Below are 14376 nucleotides of genomic sequence, written 5' to 3'. Positions count from 1 at the left end.
CCAGGATGACCCTGATCTCACAGAGTAGCTATACAGATGTAGTAACAGCTGACACTGATTAAGGACTTACTCTGTGCCTGGCATGATTCTCTATGTGCTTTTCTGATCCTTTTACAGGTGAAGAAACAGGCCCAGGAAGGTTAAATAACTTGCCCAAGGTCACACCATCAAGAAATGGAAGAGCCCAGACGCACACCCAGGCCGTGAGACTCCAGAGCCACACCCTTCCCCATCACCTGGGCTGTAAACTGGCAGAGATAGAGCACCTGGCGTGGGGCCTGCCAGCATGTGACCTCCCCTCCACCCCCCCAGTCTCACCTGCTAACTCTTGCCAGGGACACTACGGGATGACAGTGACAAGCTGTCACCGGGCAGGGGTTTGCATCGGACCACTGCACTCTTCTCCCAGCCCCAACCTCAAGCTACCCGAGGGCAGGGCCTGGTTTGTTCTGTTCGCTGCTGCATACTTGGTGCCTAGAACAGGGCTGGGCCCGTGGCTGGTGCTCATTATCTGCCAACCTTGACCGGGCACTTGCTTTAGGCCGGACACCATTCTAAACCCCTTATAAGCATCATTCTCATTAAAGTTTTGCAGCAACCCTGGGAGATGGGTGTCATCACCATCTCGGTTTTTATGGATGAAGAGCCAGAGGTGCAGGGAGCGTAAGTGACTTGCCCAATGTGTCATGTAGCAAGTGACAGAGCCAGTGGTAGAGCCTCTGCTGTTAACCACTATGTCATAACACTGCCTTTTGCAATGAAGGTTTGTTGAATGAATGTGTGAACCCACCACCAATGTTCTGAGACCCGAGACTATCACCCAGCCCCAGCCAATGGGTTTGGCTGCCTCCCAGACCCAGCCCCCATCACCAGTGGGCCACTCACCTTGCCAAGAAAGTGCTTCCGGTAGATGCGGGCTGTGGGGTTGCACTCAAGCTTCACCTTGGTCGTGGGTGATTGCAGCGGCTCTGTCTCCGGGATGCTGGTGATTTCATGGTTGGTGCCTTCAATCCAGTAGCCCCCGAACTGGGGCAGCAGGATGAGGGGGAAAGGTCCTTCTCGCCCTAGGACCTGAAAGAGGACTCAGCTGAAAACCACCCATGCTGCACCCTACCAGGGCTCCGGGACACCCCCCAATTCAGACCGGGTCACTTCTGCTATGGCTCAGGAGTGCTAGGGAATGAGCCAGAGTCTATGGGGGCCCCAGGCTTGCATCCACCCCCCTCCAGCAGACTTGCTCCGGCCCTCTTCCTCCTACTGCAGGCACAGACCCAGGCTGCATGGAACCCCGTGTTCCTGTTTCTGAGGATGAGGACTTGGGGGAAGGCAGAGTTGGGAGCATGACCTTGACCAAAAAGCTGGAACATTTGGATTAGAGGCCTAAGAGTTCACATGGGCTCTGAAGACGTGGGCCAGTAAGCTGAGGCTCCTGTGCCCACAGCAAGGCCTGCGGTCAGGCTCCTGGCAGGGAGGGGACCTGAGAGTCCAGACTCGCTTTGTGAGTGCTGCTGGGGGTCAGGGTGTGGGTGGGCTCAGGGGGTCCAGCCAGTTACCTCATGGACGCTCGGGTAGGGAATGTAGTCCTCCTCCGTCTACAAAACACAAACAGGGCAGAGACCCAGCTGGGGTGGGTGGGGTCTTCACTCTTTACTTACTTCCAGCCTCCCCAGAAGGCTCCATCGTTCAGCCAGCCACCTGGGCTGGGAGTGTGGGTAGGGCTGTGCCATCTCCCCAGGGCTTGCCTTGGGGTGACCCCACGAGGAAGGGGCTGAGGCAAACTTAGCTCACTGAGTGCTGGCAGCCTCTTCTGGGTCTCTTTCTGCCTGGGGAAAAGGCTCATGACCTCCCCAGAAGAAACCCTGGGACCAGTGGTTCTCAGCAGCATCAGAATGGCCTGGGGGGGCTCCAAAAACACATATTGCTGTGCCCTACCCCCAGTTTCTCAGGGTCTGGCTGTAGCCCCAAAATATACAACGTTTTTTTTTTTTAAAGAATTTACATTCTAACAAGCTCCCAGGTAATGCTGACGCTCCTGGTCTGAGGACCACACCCTGAGAACCTCTGCTCTGGACAGAGTATCGGCATATGCAGAAGAACGCCCACTCCAACCTTCCCCTTGAAGCCCTGGGCTCACCTCCCCCTCCCCCGCCAGGCCCAGCCATCAGCCTTCTGGGATTGTTGAGATCCCAAATCAACCACAGAACCATATGCCTATTGGGAGAAGAAGTGCAACACTCGCCCCAAGAAAATCCTGAGTCTAAACAAGAGCCTCCTCCCATCTCCTTCCATCCCTGCCTGCCGTCAAACTCCTCACAGCATGGTGGGGTGCAACCCAGCCACCCCCCTATCTCTCCCTCTCCTCCCCGGGGAGCCCCATCAGCCTTCCCAGGCAGAAGCTCCCTGGGTCCTGGGTTTGAGTTTTCCTGCAACTGCTGATCACACCTGGGGAGGGAGTCCCCCCATCCCTTCCAGGTCCCAAGCCCTTTGGAGAGGCTGCTCAGGTAAGCAGCCACAGAAAGGTGAGCCAGGCCGTGGTTCCAACCTACCTTGAGGGGTGGTGGGAAGGAGCATCGTTGTTCATCCATCCTGCTTCCCTGCAAAGAGAAGGTGACATGTCCCATTGTGCCCCTCCCATACCGGCTGCCAGCGCTGCCACCCTATGGGAGCTTCACACTCCCAAGGAGGGGAAAGCCTGGCTACTTGGGGGGTACTCCCAGGCCAGGGTGCTGGGTGGCTCGGTTGCTCGGGCCTCTGCAGGGTGGGCTGGGGACTCCGTGCGGGAATGCGTGTGCCGCTGGGACCTGGGGCAGGGGTGGCCTGCACGCGTTAGTGTGTAAGTGTGGGGGGAGGCCATTGCATCTACACAGATGTGTGTATTTGAGGGGGGGGGACAGAGGGAAAGAGAGAGAAGGAGGGGAGAGGTGGAGACAGAAAGATAAAGAGAGGCTTTGGAGGGCACACCAACATCGACATCAGGGAAAGCTCCTGAGGTTTGCTCAAGCTGCCCCACCCTCTGCGCACCTCCCACACCTACCCATGCACAGACAGAGGCCTGGAAGACCAGGGCTGAGAGTGGAAGGGAGGTGGGCAGGGCTCAGGCAGAGGGGACGGGGCACATCCCCGGCCTGAAGCACAGCCTCAGGTTGCCCTGTGCCCTGGCATCTGTCCCTCCTCCCATTCTACATGGGGACGCTACAGAGCCTGTGATGCCTCTTGGGGGATGGGAAATGTGTGTGTATGTGTGGATGTGTGTGTGGGGGGGATGGGAGAGTTGGATAAGGCACTGATCCCAGCCCTGCCAGGGACCTACACAGGGATGGGAGCAGGGGAGACACAAGTGGGGTCTGGGCCCAGGGTCGGACAGGGCACTCCCAGTCTCCATCCTCTTTTCTGACCCCCAGACCGAGAGTTCAGGACAATGAACTGCCACCACCTCCTCCCAGAATAGTCGGCTGAGGGCTCCTGGCCCGTCCTCAGTGAGGGGTAGGGCTAGAGATATAGCAAGGGCCCCCACCCCAGCCCAGCCCCCTCTGTGGCTCCCCAGAATGGGCCACAGAGCCAACCTCACCTGCATCTTCTCAATCATCTCAAACAGATCTGTGTTCTGCAACAGAGATGAAGGATGGCAGGTCAGTCCTCAGGGTTGGCCCAGTTGACCCTGCTATGCCCCGGCAGAGCCTCCACCCTCCTTTGCCCTCCTGGGCCCCCCAACTCTCACCAGTCACTATGGGCCTGTCTGAGCAGCAAGAGGGAGTGGAGAGGGCACTGCAGAAGGGAGATCTGGGCAGAGGACCAGCAGGGCTTGACCAACTGCTTCGTGAAGCCAGCCCAGGGCCCTCCCCAGGCAGCCCACCCCACTCAGCCCCCTTCCCAGAGGCTGCTTTCTCAGACATAGACAGATGTGACCCTCAGGGAGAGACTCATCTCCCCCACCTCACTGCAAGTTTGGCAGTGCTAGGATCGGCCAAGTATCCCTGGTTCCTGCCCCAGAGATGGACAGCTGGGATCCTCAGGAGGGTCTGTGGTTCTATCCACCTCTCCTGGAAGAGCACCCTCCCCTGCAAGCAGTATGGGCTGGGGGGGGAGGGGGTTGGGGGAGAGAGCGTGGGATGCCCCATTGGCTCAACAGCGGTGCGTGAGTCCACATGCATCCCCTTACCCCTCCCGCTCCAGGCAGCCTCTCCCAAGGCTAGCCAGGGCACACACAGGGTTAATCGGGGCATCTGCCAGCTGTGCTTGGCAGCTCCGGCCTCTCTAGCGCCAACTCCCTACGAGCCTTCCTGGAAGGCGGCATCCTTGCCGGTTGGAGGGGCTGGGGGCTGGGCCTGGGAAGCCCCCAGGGTCTCCACAATTATGCCCCTCCCCCAGCACTTCCAAGGCCTCAACTCATTTGGCTCCTGCCGCCCAGTGGGGGCACCGCCTGAGCTCACACACATGTGCTCTGGGATTGTGCACCAGAAAACACATACTCTTTCTCCCTCTCTTGCTTGAACACACACAGCCTTGTACACCAATATTTAAACACACTCTCACTGTACCAAAGAAAGCAAACACACATAAACCGCCCCCCCCCCACAAACCCAGGGGTGGGGGGAGTCTGTGCACACCAATTCTGAGCCTCAGAGCTATACACTAACACACAAATACACATGTCATTGTCCTAAATTACACAACAGCACACCCACTCACATCACACACAGGTCCATGTTCCTGTGCAGATGCGCACATTGAACATAAAGCTACACAAACTCTACAAAGTCACGTTCACATCTGCGTACCAAGAGACACAATAACACGCACTCACATGTTGGCAGCTCTGTTTCCGGAAACTTAACTGCAAAACCCCACTCCCCTGTACAAGCTCACCCTTCTCTAACAGAGTTGCTCACCTCTGTCAACAGACATGACAGACCTGACTACAACATTAAGTGAGTTTTTGAGGGGGGAAAAGCACGCCGCAACTGTGGAAGTGGTTAATCAAGGATGAAGGGTAGAGGTCTGACCCTCACACACACCCCCTTACACATGATGGGTACATCACATGTGCACACACACAGCTTGAAGACCACAAACCACAAACACCCCATGTGCACACTCGGAGGCCTGGCCACAGAGGCAAAACCCACCTTGCAAATGCACTACGAGAGTTCACGGGAGACACTGACCCAAGGACACCTACGGCCACACCCAACCCTCTGAGAGACAATCCCCCAGGCAGCGGCTACAGCAGAAAACACTGACACACCTGCAGTCCAGGTAGACAAATACACCTGTTAACTCCATATCCTGTACACCAGCAACACGGGGCTCTCTGCCTGGGCAGCACAAGGCCTCGGCCCAGCACAGTCCCAGCAGCGATGTGGGCGCATCAGTGGCCCCCAGAGCACCCGACTCAGGGTGACCTGAGGGGGCAATGGCCAGGAACAATGCCCCGGGAGTCAGAGCCACATCAGCACTGACACATGGTACTGTCACCCAGAGAGCACACACAGCAACAAGTGATGCCCACAGCTGCAGCCTCACAGACGCCCCGACACATGGAAGACCTGAGCTAAGTGGCCCGGAGCACCACGCAGAGTTACAGGGCGACATTCAGCTCCCAGAGGGGTCCCGAGGCCAACAGAGGCACGGTGTCACCCCGCCACTCGGAGCCCGGCTCTAGGAAGAGCCCGAGGCCAGGGACCCCAGGGCAGGGCTGCGCCCCGGGCCGCCGAGCCGGTGTCAGCCCAGAAGCTCACACGCCCTCCATGGCGGAGCCTCGCACGCCGCCCTGGCTGGGGCAGAGCCCGCGCGGCCCCGAGGAAGTCGGGCTGAGCGGGCTCCGCGGGCGCCCGCGGCCAGGCCGCCCTCGCCCGGGTCCTCACCTGCCAGCTGGCCCCGGCGGGCAGCGAGCCCCTCCGCGGACGGCCGGGGGGCGCCGGGGGCCGCGGCTGCGCCATCCCGAGCCTGGCCCGGCCCGGCCCCCGCCCCGGCTGCGCTCCTGCCGGCCCGGCCGGCCCCCGCCCGCGCGCGCGCCCCAGCCCGGGCCCCGCAGCGCCGAGCTCCGCGCTCCCGGCCCCGGGCTCCCGGCGGCGCGCTGCCTGCGCTGGGCTCGCCGGGTCCCGTCCCGGAGGGGGCGGGGCGCCAGGTACGGGCGGCGCGGGGGCGTGGCCTCGGGGCCGGGGCGGGGACAGCGGAGGCCCCGCCCCCGCGCGGCCCGGCCCGCGGCCCCGGACTCTGCGCCTGCGCGCTCCCGCCGTGAGGCTTCCGCGCTCGAGGCCCCCGGGAGCCCCCGGCTGTACTCAGCGCGCCCCTACCCCCCTTCTCTATCTTCCCAGACTCTGGCTACCCCGCCTCAGGGCCTCAAGAACCAGGTTCTTGGGACGGGCTGCGAAGCTGAGCAGGAGGAGGAGAGGGTTACCCCGCAGACAGGGCTCTCCTGGAGCAGCTAGAATGTTGCACGCTTGGCCAGGATGACCTCTCCCCGCAATGCAGGAGGGAGTACGAGAGTCAGCCCCCTGCTACGCAGTAGAAAACTGAAGAGGTGAAGTATCATGCTCAGGTTCACACAGCTAGGAAGGGCAGAAACTGGGAATGCAGGGAAAGGCCCCTCCCTCATCCCCCCCCCCCCCCCCCCGCCCCCAATGCCTGCTGGTGGCTGGCCTGTCTCCTTCCTTACCCAGGTCCGATGCCGACCCCGGACCCTAACTGCCCCGACCCTGGGGGAGGGAGGGAACAGACGCTGCTAAGGACTTCAGGACCTGAGGCTTCTAGCGCTGGCCTTGCTACAACTTGCTGAGTGGACTTGAGTGAGGCCCTGCCACCTCTGTAGGCTTCTTTCCCCATCTGTAAAATATAAGGCCCTGGGTGTTCCCACCTCTGCAGGCCCTTCCAGCTGACCCTGCATTGCGTCCGCCACTGTACAGTAGGGGCAGGGACCTCGGCACCCCTTCCCCAGACAGATAACTGGGAAAGCAGCAATTGCTTCCTGAGCTGTGTGTGGCCAAGTCAACACCAGCTGCTCTGGACCCTGCAGGGGCAGGGCTGCCCACCAACTCAGCGCACAATCTCTCTTCAGCTTCCCGGAGTAGCTGCCAGCAGCTGCCCACCACCCTCCATCTCCAGGGCCAAGGGCTCCTGAAAGGAAGGCACTGGGCCTTCTTTTCCTCCAGACCTGGCCCTGGGTCAGGCTGGAGCCCCAGGAGCCGGTGGGAACCCTGGAGATGTGTGTTCCAGACACGGTGTAGCTTTGTTTTTAATAATTAACAGCAGCAAATATTGATTTATGCAGGCACTTCCAGGCCTGAGCGCTTCCGGGCACCCATCAAAATGCAGCCAGAGAAACATCCATTCCCACACTGGGAGGAGGTGAGAACTCTTCGCATCACTGGAGACGTCTGTGTGACAGGCAGAGTAGCGAGTGTACACACATGTGCATGCAGCTGTATGTGTGTGACTCTGGGACCAGATGTGGCTGTGTGTGCACAGGCATCCTGTGTATCTGTATTCATGTTTGTGCACGTGTGTCTGTATATACATACGTGTGTACATATGCAAGTCTCTGAATACATTTGCAGACATGTGAGTGTGTCCATGGACACAGGTGTGGGTAGACTGTGCATGTACACATGTGCAGATTTCTGAATCCCTGAGTATAGAAATGCCTACAAGGGGGCCCTCAATACCTCAGTGTCTGTACAAATGTGGTTTTCCAATGAGAGGGGACTGTCCCTCCTGGATGTTCCTTCCATCCTGTCCTGGGAGTGTAACATTGCCCATACAGTTCAGCTTCCTGATTTCTACTTTCCAAAGTTAGTTTCATAGTCATTACCCAGCTAGAAGCTGGCAAGGTGGGTAGAGGAGGAACTGTCACCTCTGTTTTACAGATGAGGAAACTGAGGCCCAGAGAGGAGCAGGGACTTGCCCACTGGCACAGGGAGGTGACCTGCCTCCCAGATTGGCTGCATCAACATGATAAATGTGCACAGACTTAGGGGTGCTGGAGGAGGGGCGTGTCCTCAGCCCCACCACTGGTTTGCTGGGCATCCAGGGGGATCACTCAATCTGTCTGTAGTCTGGTTTCCTTCGCTGTCAAAGGAGGATGATCCACAGACAGGGTCTTGCTTCTGCTGGAGTGGGGGTGGGCTGTCAGGATGGAGTGGTTTGGAGCCCGCCGTCTGAGCTGTGTTGGCACAAATGGAGGCTTCTGGCCGACTGGGTGGAGGCCAGGAAGCCTGAGGGGAGGTGGCTCAGAGCTAACCCATGAAAGGCAGCCCCAGGCTGTCTAAGCAGGCAGGACTCAGGACAATGGGTTGTTCCAACCCTCATTTTCCTGATAGGAAGACTTATGACCAGGGAGGGGAAGCGATGGTCCAAGGGCACACAGCCCTTGATGAGAACCAAGAATTTCTCCTGTATGCCTCGGGGGAGATGGGCTGGGGGCCTCATGAACCTAGGTGCCCTCGAGTTGCTCCCTTCCTGCCAAGCCCCATGATCCACATGGCCCTGTCTTGGGCTTTTGTCCAGGCACAGAGCGCGGGAGAGGGTCTCAGGAACCTGCTGATGCTGCCCAAGGACATCCACATGGGACCCCCTTAGAGATGGTGGTCCCCCACAAGGATTATGGTCCCTGGCCATCTGCCTTCCCAGCTGAGGAGAGATACATGGCTCTTGCTTCAGGCCAGAGTGATGGAAAAGGAGCTTGGCCAGCCCTGCATCTCCTAATTCCTAGCTGTGTGGCCTTGGGGAAGCTTCTCTGAGCATCTGGATCCTCATCTGGAGAATGCCTATCCCAAGGTTTGATGAAATGACCAAGAGGCATGATGTCTGTCTGTTAGAAACCAAAAAGTGTACTGCAAAAGTGAGGGCTTATTACCTTCTGTATCAGGGAGGCCACAAGGCCAGGCACTCTGGTCACACAGCCCGAGTTCCAGTCCCAGCCCCATCATATCCTAACCTGTGTGTCTTTAAGCAAGTAACTTAACTTCTCTGAGCCTTGATTTTTTTCATCTGCAAAATGGGACTAATGACGGTAGCTATCGCATAATACTTATAGTTTGAGGATGGAATGAAATAATGCCTATAAAGCATTAGGTGCCCACCTGGCACATAATAAGTCTCAATAAATGCTGGTGGTTGTCACTAGTATTCTGCTAAGTTGTTCGGTTATTTATCTCTCACCTGGACTCTGGCTCCTGGAGGGCAGGGTCTGTATCAGACTGATTCCTGGCCCCTCAGCACCCAGCACGGAGTCTGACCCAAATCAAATGCCAGGCAAATGTTTGATTCTAATGATCTTATTTATAGGGCTCTTACCTTGTGCCAGATATCACGCAAGGAATGTTTTACTGGCATTTTTTTTCATTTAAACCTCATGATAGCTCTGTGCTAGGTGCTCTCATTATACCTGGTTTACAGATGAGGAAGCTGATGGTGATGTTGATGATGAGGGTGATGAAGAATAGCTGTTTGGCCAATTTATTCGCAGCCATTCTATCCCCTCACCAACAGTGCTACAGACCCCAGACCAACCTACCCAGGGAGGAGGAGTGGTGTCCCATTGGGAGCTAAGCCCTAAGCATCATCTGCGTGAACGTTTTACCACTGTCCAGTGGTCCTTCTTAATGATCTCTCAGTCCCAGGGGTCTCCAGACCAGGGGCAATGGGGAGGGGGCACTGACCTTGGGGTAGCGCGAAGCAGGATGGGAGGGAACCAAGTCCACTCGTGGCAGGTCTAATGCCTGAGGGAAGCGCTGGTTCTGCCCATCACTCCTCCTGGAAGAGAGAAAGAGTCTGTGGTCAGGGAGAGCCCCAAGCTGGGAGGTCAGTGAGCTTGGGGAGAAAGAGAGGCTCTCAGAGCTGGGGGAGAGATTTCATGGTAGGAGAGGAGGGGCTTTGGGAGCAAGGTTGCCAAGCAGGCTCTCCTTTCCCAGAGATCAGAGATGTGGACAGGGTCTCTCCCCACATTCTCCACTGGGCACCCCCCAACACGTACTCCAGCCAAGAGGATGTCCACAGCCCATTCTCAAGATGGGTAGACTGAGGCAGGGGGCAGTGAGAGTTGCTATCTAGAAGGCTGAGTCCTCTGACTTCTGTACCAAGCAGGGTGCTGAACCTTTAAAAACCCTCCCTGAGCCTTCAGGGAGACAGCTGAGAGAACACTTGGCCTATTGCTGTTCTTAATGACAATAACAACAGCAGACACCCACTGGGCCTACTGTGTGCTGGGCCCTGTGCCAGCCCCTCTTTCCAGGCCTGAGGGCACAGACTCCTCACCACACTGGTATTCTCACTTAACAGAGGAGGACTCAGAGGCATGCAGAGGTCACACAACTGGTCAGGGGCAGAACCAGCATCTCATGAAGCCTGACTCTTTGCCCACACCCACACCCCTCCCTGAGGAAAGGAAGCAGGTCTGGTGAGGGTGAAGTCAGCTCCCGTCACCCCAGAAAGCCTGCTGGGGAGGCCACCTCGGGGGTCAGGGAGAGGAAGTGCCCAGTGGCTCCTGGAACCCAGGAGCCTGGGGCCGGGCGAGCAGGCCTGGCTTCCGCCTGCTGCCTAGGGCCACCCTGACGTGGCTGCACCCCCGCCCCAGTCCCATCCACTGAGGCTGGTCCTGAGAGGGTGAGTCATTCAGGCCCACAGCGGCGGGCTTGAGTCAGGCGGAGCCGGGCCTGCCACACCCTGAAAGGAGAAGAGCCTTCGGAAACCTGGCCCAGAAAGGAGACCCCTTGCCCCCAGGACCCTCCGAGCCCCTATGCTGACTCCCCTCAGCCCAGCCTCTCCGGTAGGAGAAAGGGCCCAGAGGAGCCATCCACAGCCCTGCCGCAGGCACCTGATACCTCTCCGCCTCTCCGGGCTCCTGGCATCCTTAAAGTGGGGCCTACACTAAAAGCAGTGCCTGACCTAGAAAAATAGACATGGTGGCAGTGGCATTTCAAGCCGTGGCATCAGTGTGGCAGTGTGAAGAAGATATTCCCGGACACTTACCTGTTGTGTGACCCTGAGTTGGGGACACACCCCTCCCAGCCTCTGCTTCCAAAAAACTCACAGAGCCTGGGCAGCCCGTAGGTATTTGTTCAGTGAATTCTTTGGTATTCATTCATTCCTGGTCAACTCTGGCTCCCCAAGTTAGGGTCTCAAGAATTTGTTGAACAGAGAAATGATTGAATGGATCAAGGAATGAATGAAGGTTGGCAGCAGAGAGGCACTGGAGGTTTGTGAGCAAGGGAATAGCCAGACATAGGTCCCTGCAGGTTGCAAGGTGTGCTGACCTGGGGAGAGATGGGAGCCAGGGGAGTAGAGAGAGGCCCACAGACGTGGTCCAGGCAAATTCCACTGAGGTTGCCCTGAGGACTTTTTGTTGAGACCTGAGTCACGTGCCTGGAACTGTGTCAAGCATTTTTACACCCTCACTTCAGTGCTGGGAGATGAGAGTTATTTATAAAAATAATATCCCCATTTTTATAGATGGAGACACTGAAGCTCAGAGAGGTGAAGCCACTTCCCCCCCCACCAGGTCGATGCCAAAGCCTGAATTTAAAGCGGCCCCCCCCCCCCCCCCGCCAGCCCTGGAGTGAGCAAGGCTAGTGCCAGCGGGGTGGAGAGCAGAGGCTGCCCAGGGGCAGGAAGTGCTGGGGTTGCAGCCCAGGTGAAGCTGGGTCCCCTGAGTGGTGGGGCCACGGGGACAGTGGTCTTGGGTGTGGCCCTGGCTGCCCGGTGGAGCTGTTCGGGTGGTGGTCTTCTATCTGCCCCCTCAGCCCCCAGGCTCGGACAGTGGCTACTGCAGGTCAGTCTGGCAACAGCTCCCTAACACACTCCCTTTCCAGAACCTCTGGGTCTGAGCTTCTGCATGTCCGGGTACCCATCCCACACACAGGACTGTTCATGCTGGCACAGGACTAGGGAGGCCTCTCAAGAGAATTGGGAAATAGGGGTCTGACTTCTATCAGGGACCCTGCCCCAAGGCCCTCAACTCTCTAGTCCCTGGCTGGCTAGAGTAGGCCCCTCCTAGGCAGTACCCAGTCCCCTCCCCCTGCCAGGCGACTCCTCCACCTACAAGGTCATTGCGAGGCCCTAAAGGGCAGGGGACAAAGCAGGAATTGGAGGCTCTGGCCCTGCCTGCCCCCATCCATCCCAGCCCTAGGGAACAGAAGGATGGCAATCACAAAAGCCACAGCCAGCCTGCCTTGTATGATTTCACTTAATCATCACAGCAACCCAGGGAGGCAGGTGCCCCAAAACTGCTGCTTTACACATGGGGCGACTGAAGCTGAGCAAGGTATGTTAACTTGCCCAAGGTCACACAGTGAAGGAGGCAGAGCAGGCACTGGAATCCAGGTTTGTCACTCCAGAGCCCAAGATCTGAACTTGGTAACATGGGCGGACCCAGCAGGTCCCATCTGAGAGGCAATGATAACAGTAATAGCAAGGACAGCCACCTCTGATACCGGATGTGCCCTGGGCAGCCTCTGCTCTAACTGCTTTGCTTGGATTCAGTCTCTCAAAGGAGGGCACTAAGACTCAGACAGGTTAAGCAACTTGTCCAAGGTCACGCTGACAGCAGGTGAAACGCAGAGGACCTGAACCCTCAACCATCTGGGTCTAGGTGCCCTAATGCCACAGTCTCCTGACTCTGAGTAGATACTAGTTGCTCAATAAATACTTGGGCAGGGATGAGTAAACTCAGCCTGTCTCCTGCCCCCCCCCAAGTCCTGTTGCCTTCCCTCCCCTTCTCAGCCTCCCGCATCTCATACCCATCTCACCCCCTTCTTTCTGGCTCCCCCATTCCCCTCCTGCCTCTGGCCTCTCCAGACCCCCACCAACTTGGCTGGTTCCCTCCCTCTTGTGAACTTGAACTTCTCCACTACCCCCGGCCCCCCACAGTCTCTGTCCCACCCTGGTCTCCTCCTGGTCTTCACCATTCTGTTCCCACGGGGTCTGTCCCTCCCCACTTCTCTGAAAACCTTCCTGACCCTATGGCCTGGCTCAGCTTAAAATGCTTCGGATTCTCTGCACACACAGCAGCTAGAGGGGTCCTGGGAGCGTGCTGGGACAGGGGGAGCTCTCCCCTCTTTTCCCTTCACCCTGCTGTGACCAAAGTCCTATCTGCATATCACTCTACAGTCTATTGTCTCATCTGGGCACCACGGCAACTTCATGAAGTTGGATATTATTCACCTTTACTCCAGATAAGAAAAGTGAGGATCAGCGTGAGGTTAAGTGAGAAGTCCACGGTGCCACCAGGGAAAGGGCAGAGCAGAGGATGAACTCCAGCCCAAGGTTCTTCTACTACACACATCACAGCTGCTCTCAACCCAGTCAGTCTGGTTGCCTAACCTTGACCCCCAGTGGCCACCCCATGGCAGCCCTCCCCGGCTCCAGCAGCCACCACCAAGCATCTTCCCTAGGCCCAGCGCTCCAATCCTGCTCTGTCTGGCCTGGACACCTGCCTCCAGGTACAGGACACTTGTACACAGGAAAAGGTGTCAGTCAGAGAGGAGGTGACTTGCCCAAGGTCACACAGAAAGTCTGAGCCAAGCTGGCGTCTGGACCAGGCACATTCCAGGGTCACCTTCAGGCCCTGGAGGTACGTGGCCGCCAGCCAGCTGGCCCCAGCTCCCCACCCTCCCGGAGCACCCATCTCCCCCAGGGAAAGGGCATAGCAGGGGAGTGGGGGAGGGCCCCGGTGGCCCAGCTCCCGAGTGGGATGGGCCAGGCCGGAAGCCACTTGCTGACAGCTCCCAGGTTTCTTGGCAACTGTCAGTGCACCTCCTCCCATCCCTTATCTCCACATCGAGGTAACAATAATAATCTCACTGTCGTGAGTACAGCTCTTTGTACTTTTCAAAAGTGCTCTTTATCTGCTCACTCCTGGGAGTCTCACCGGAACTGGAGAGGGAGATAAGGCAGTCGCTAGGATCCCCAATTCCCAGAAGGATAAACTGAGGCTTAGAGAGGTTAAACCACCACCCTGGAGGTCTCCCAACAAGGCAGAGGCAGACCGGGGACCAGAACCTAGGCCTTCCCTCCATGAGGGGCTCCAGAGGCCGCACTGGGGCCCGGGGGCATCTCACAGTGTCTCCACCCCACTGCCAAACTGCAGATCAGATGCCGGCACGGTGGAAGGAGATGGGTAAGGCTGAGGACAGTTGCCCGGGTGCCTTCCTGGGTTGCCAGCTGGAGAGTTGGTGGGAGGGTCCTGTCTTTTTCCCCCTCTGAAAATGACAGTCGATATACGCCCTCATAAGGCTGCTGTGAGCCACGGAGTAAGCACTACAGAAGCGTTTGCTATTGTTATTTTCATCGTTAGCCACTCTCCTGGAGAACTCCACCCTCTCGGGGCACCAGTCAGTGGCTGGGCTGTCCTGTGGGTACGACTTGGCCCTGTGGCCCCCC

General features: G+C 57.9%; 1 protein-coding gene across 50 annotated transcripts in view; it reads right to left on the bottom strand.

The window, feature by feature from the left end:
* RAP1GAP (RAP1 GTPase activating protein) overlaps nucleotides 1-14376 on the bottom strand; it is a 63366-nt gene that overhangs the window by 18010 nt on the left and 30980 nt on the right. For 41 of the 50 annotated variants that reach the window (XR_012000143.1, XR_012000140.1, XR_012000128.1 and 38 more), the window contains 5 exons: nucleotides 9660-9753; nucleotides 3569-3604; nucleotides 2547-2594; nucleotides 1554-1592; nucleotides 886-1071 (listed from right to left, as the gene is read on the bottom strand). Coding sequence is in view for 27 of the 50 variants with exons in the window: in XM_072750850.1 (XP_072606951.1) it covers nucleotides 886-1071; nucleotides 1554-1592; nucleotides 2547-2594; nucleotides 3569-3604; nucleotides 9660-9753 (403 nt within the window). In the remaining 23 variants the exon portion in view is untranslated. Of the gene's footprint in view, nucleotides 1-885; nucleotides 1072-1553; nucleotides 1593-2546; nucleotides 2595-3568; nucleotides 3605-5864; nucleotides 5992-6658; nucleotides 6684-6754; nucleotides 6821-9659; nucleotides 9754-14376 lie in introns of those variants that run through there. The other 9 variants (XR_012000126.1, XM_072750854.1, XM_072750856.1 and 6 more) reach the window with 5 other exon arrangements.

Source organism: Vulpes vulpes, chromosome 2, assembly GCF_048418805.1.
Source record: "Vulpes vulpes isolate BD-2025 chromosome 2, VulVul3, whole genome shotgun sequence".
Taxonomy (NCBI): domain Eukaryota; kingdom Metazoa; phylum Chordata; class Mammalia; order Carnivora; family Canidae; genus Vulpes; species Vulpes vulpes.
The sequence above is the reverse complement of the archived record's forward strand: the minus strand, read 5'-3'. Positions and strand labels throughout refer to the sequence as shown.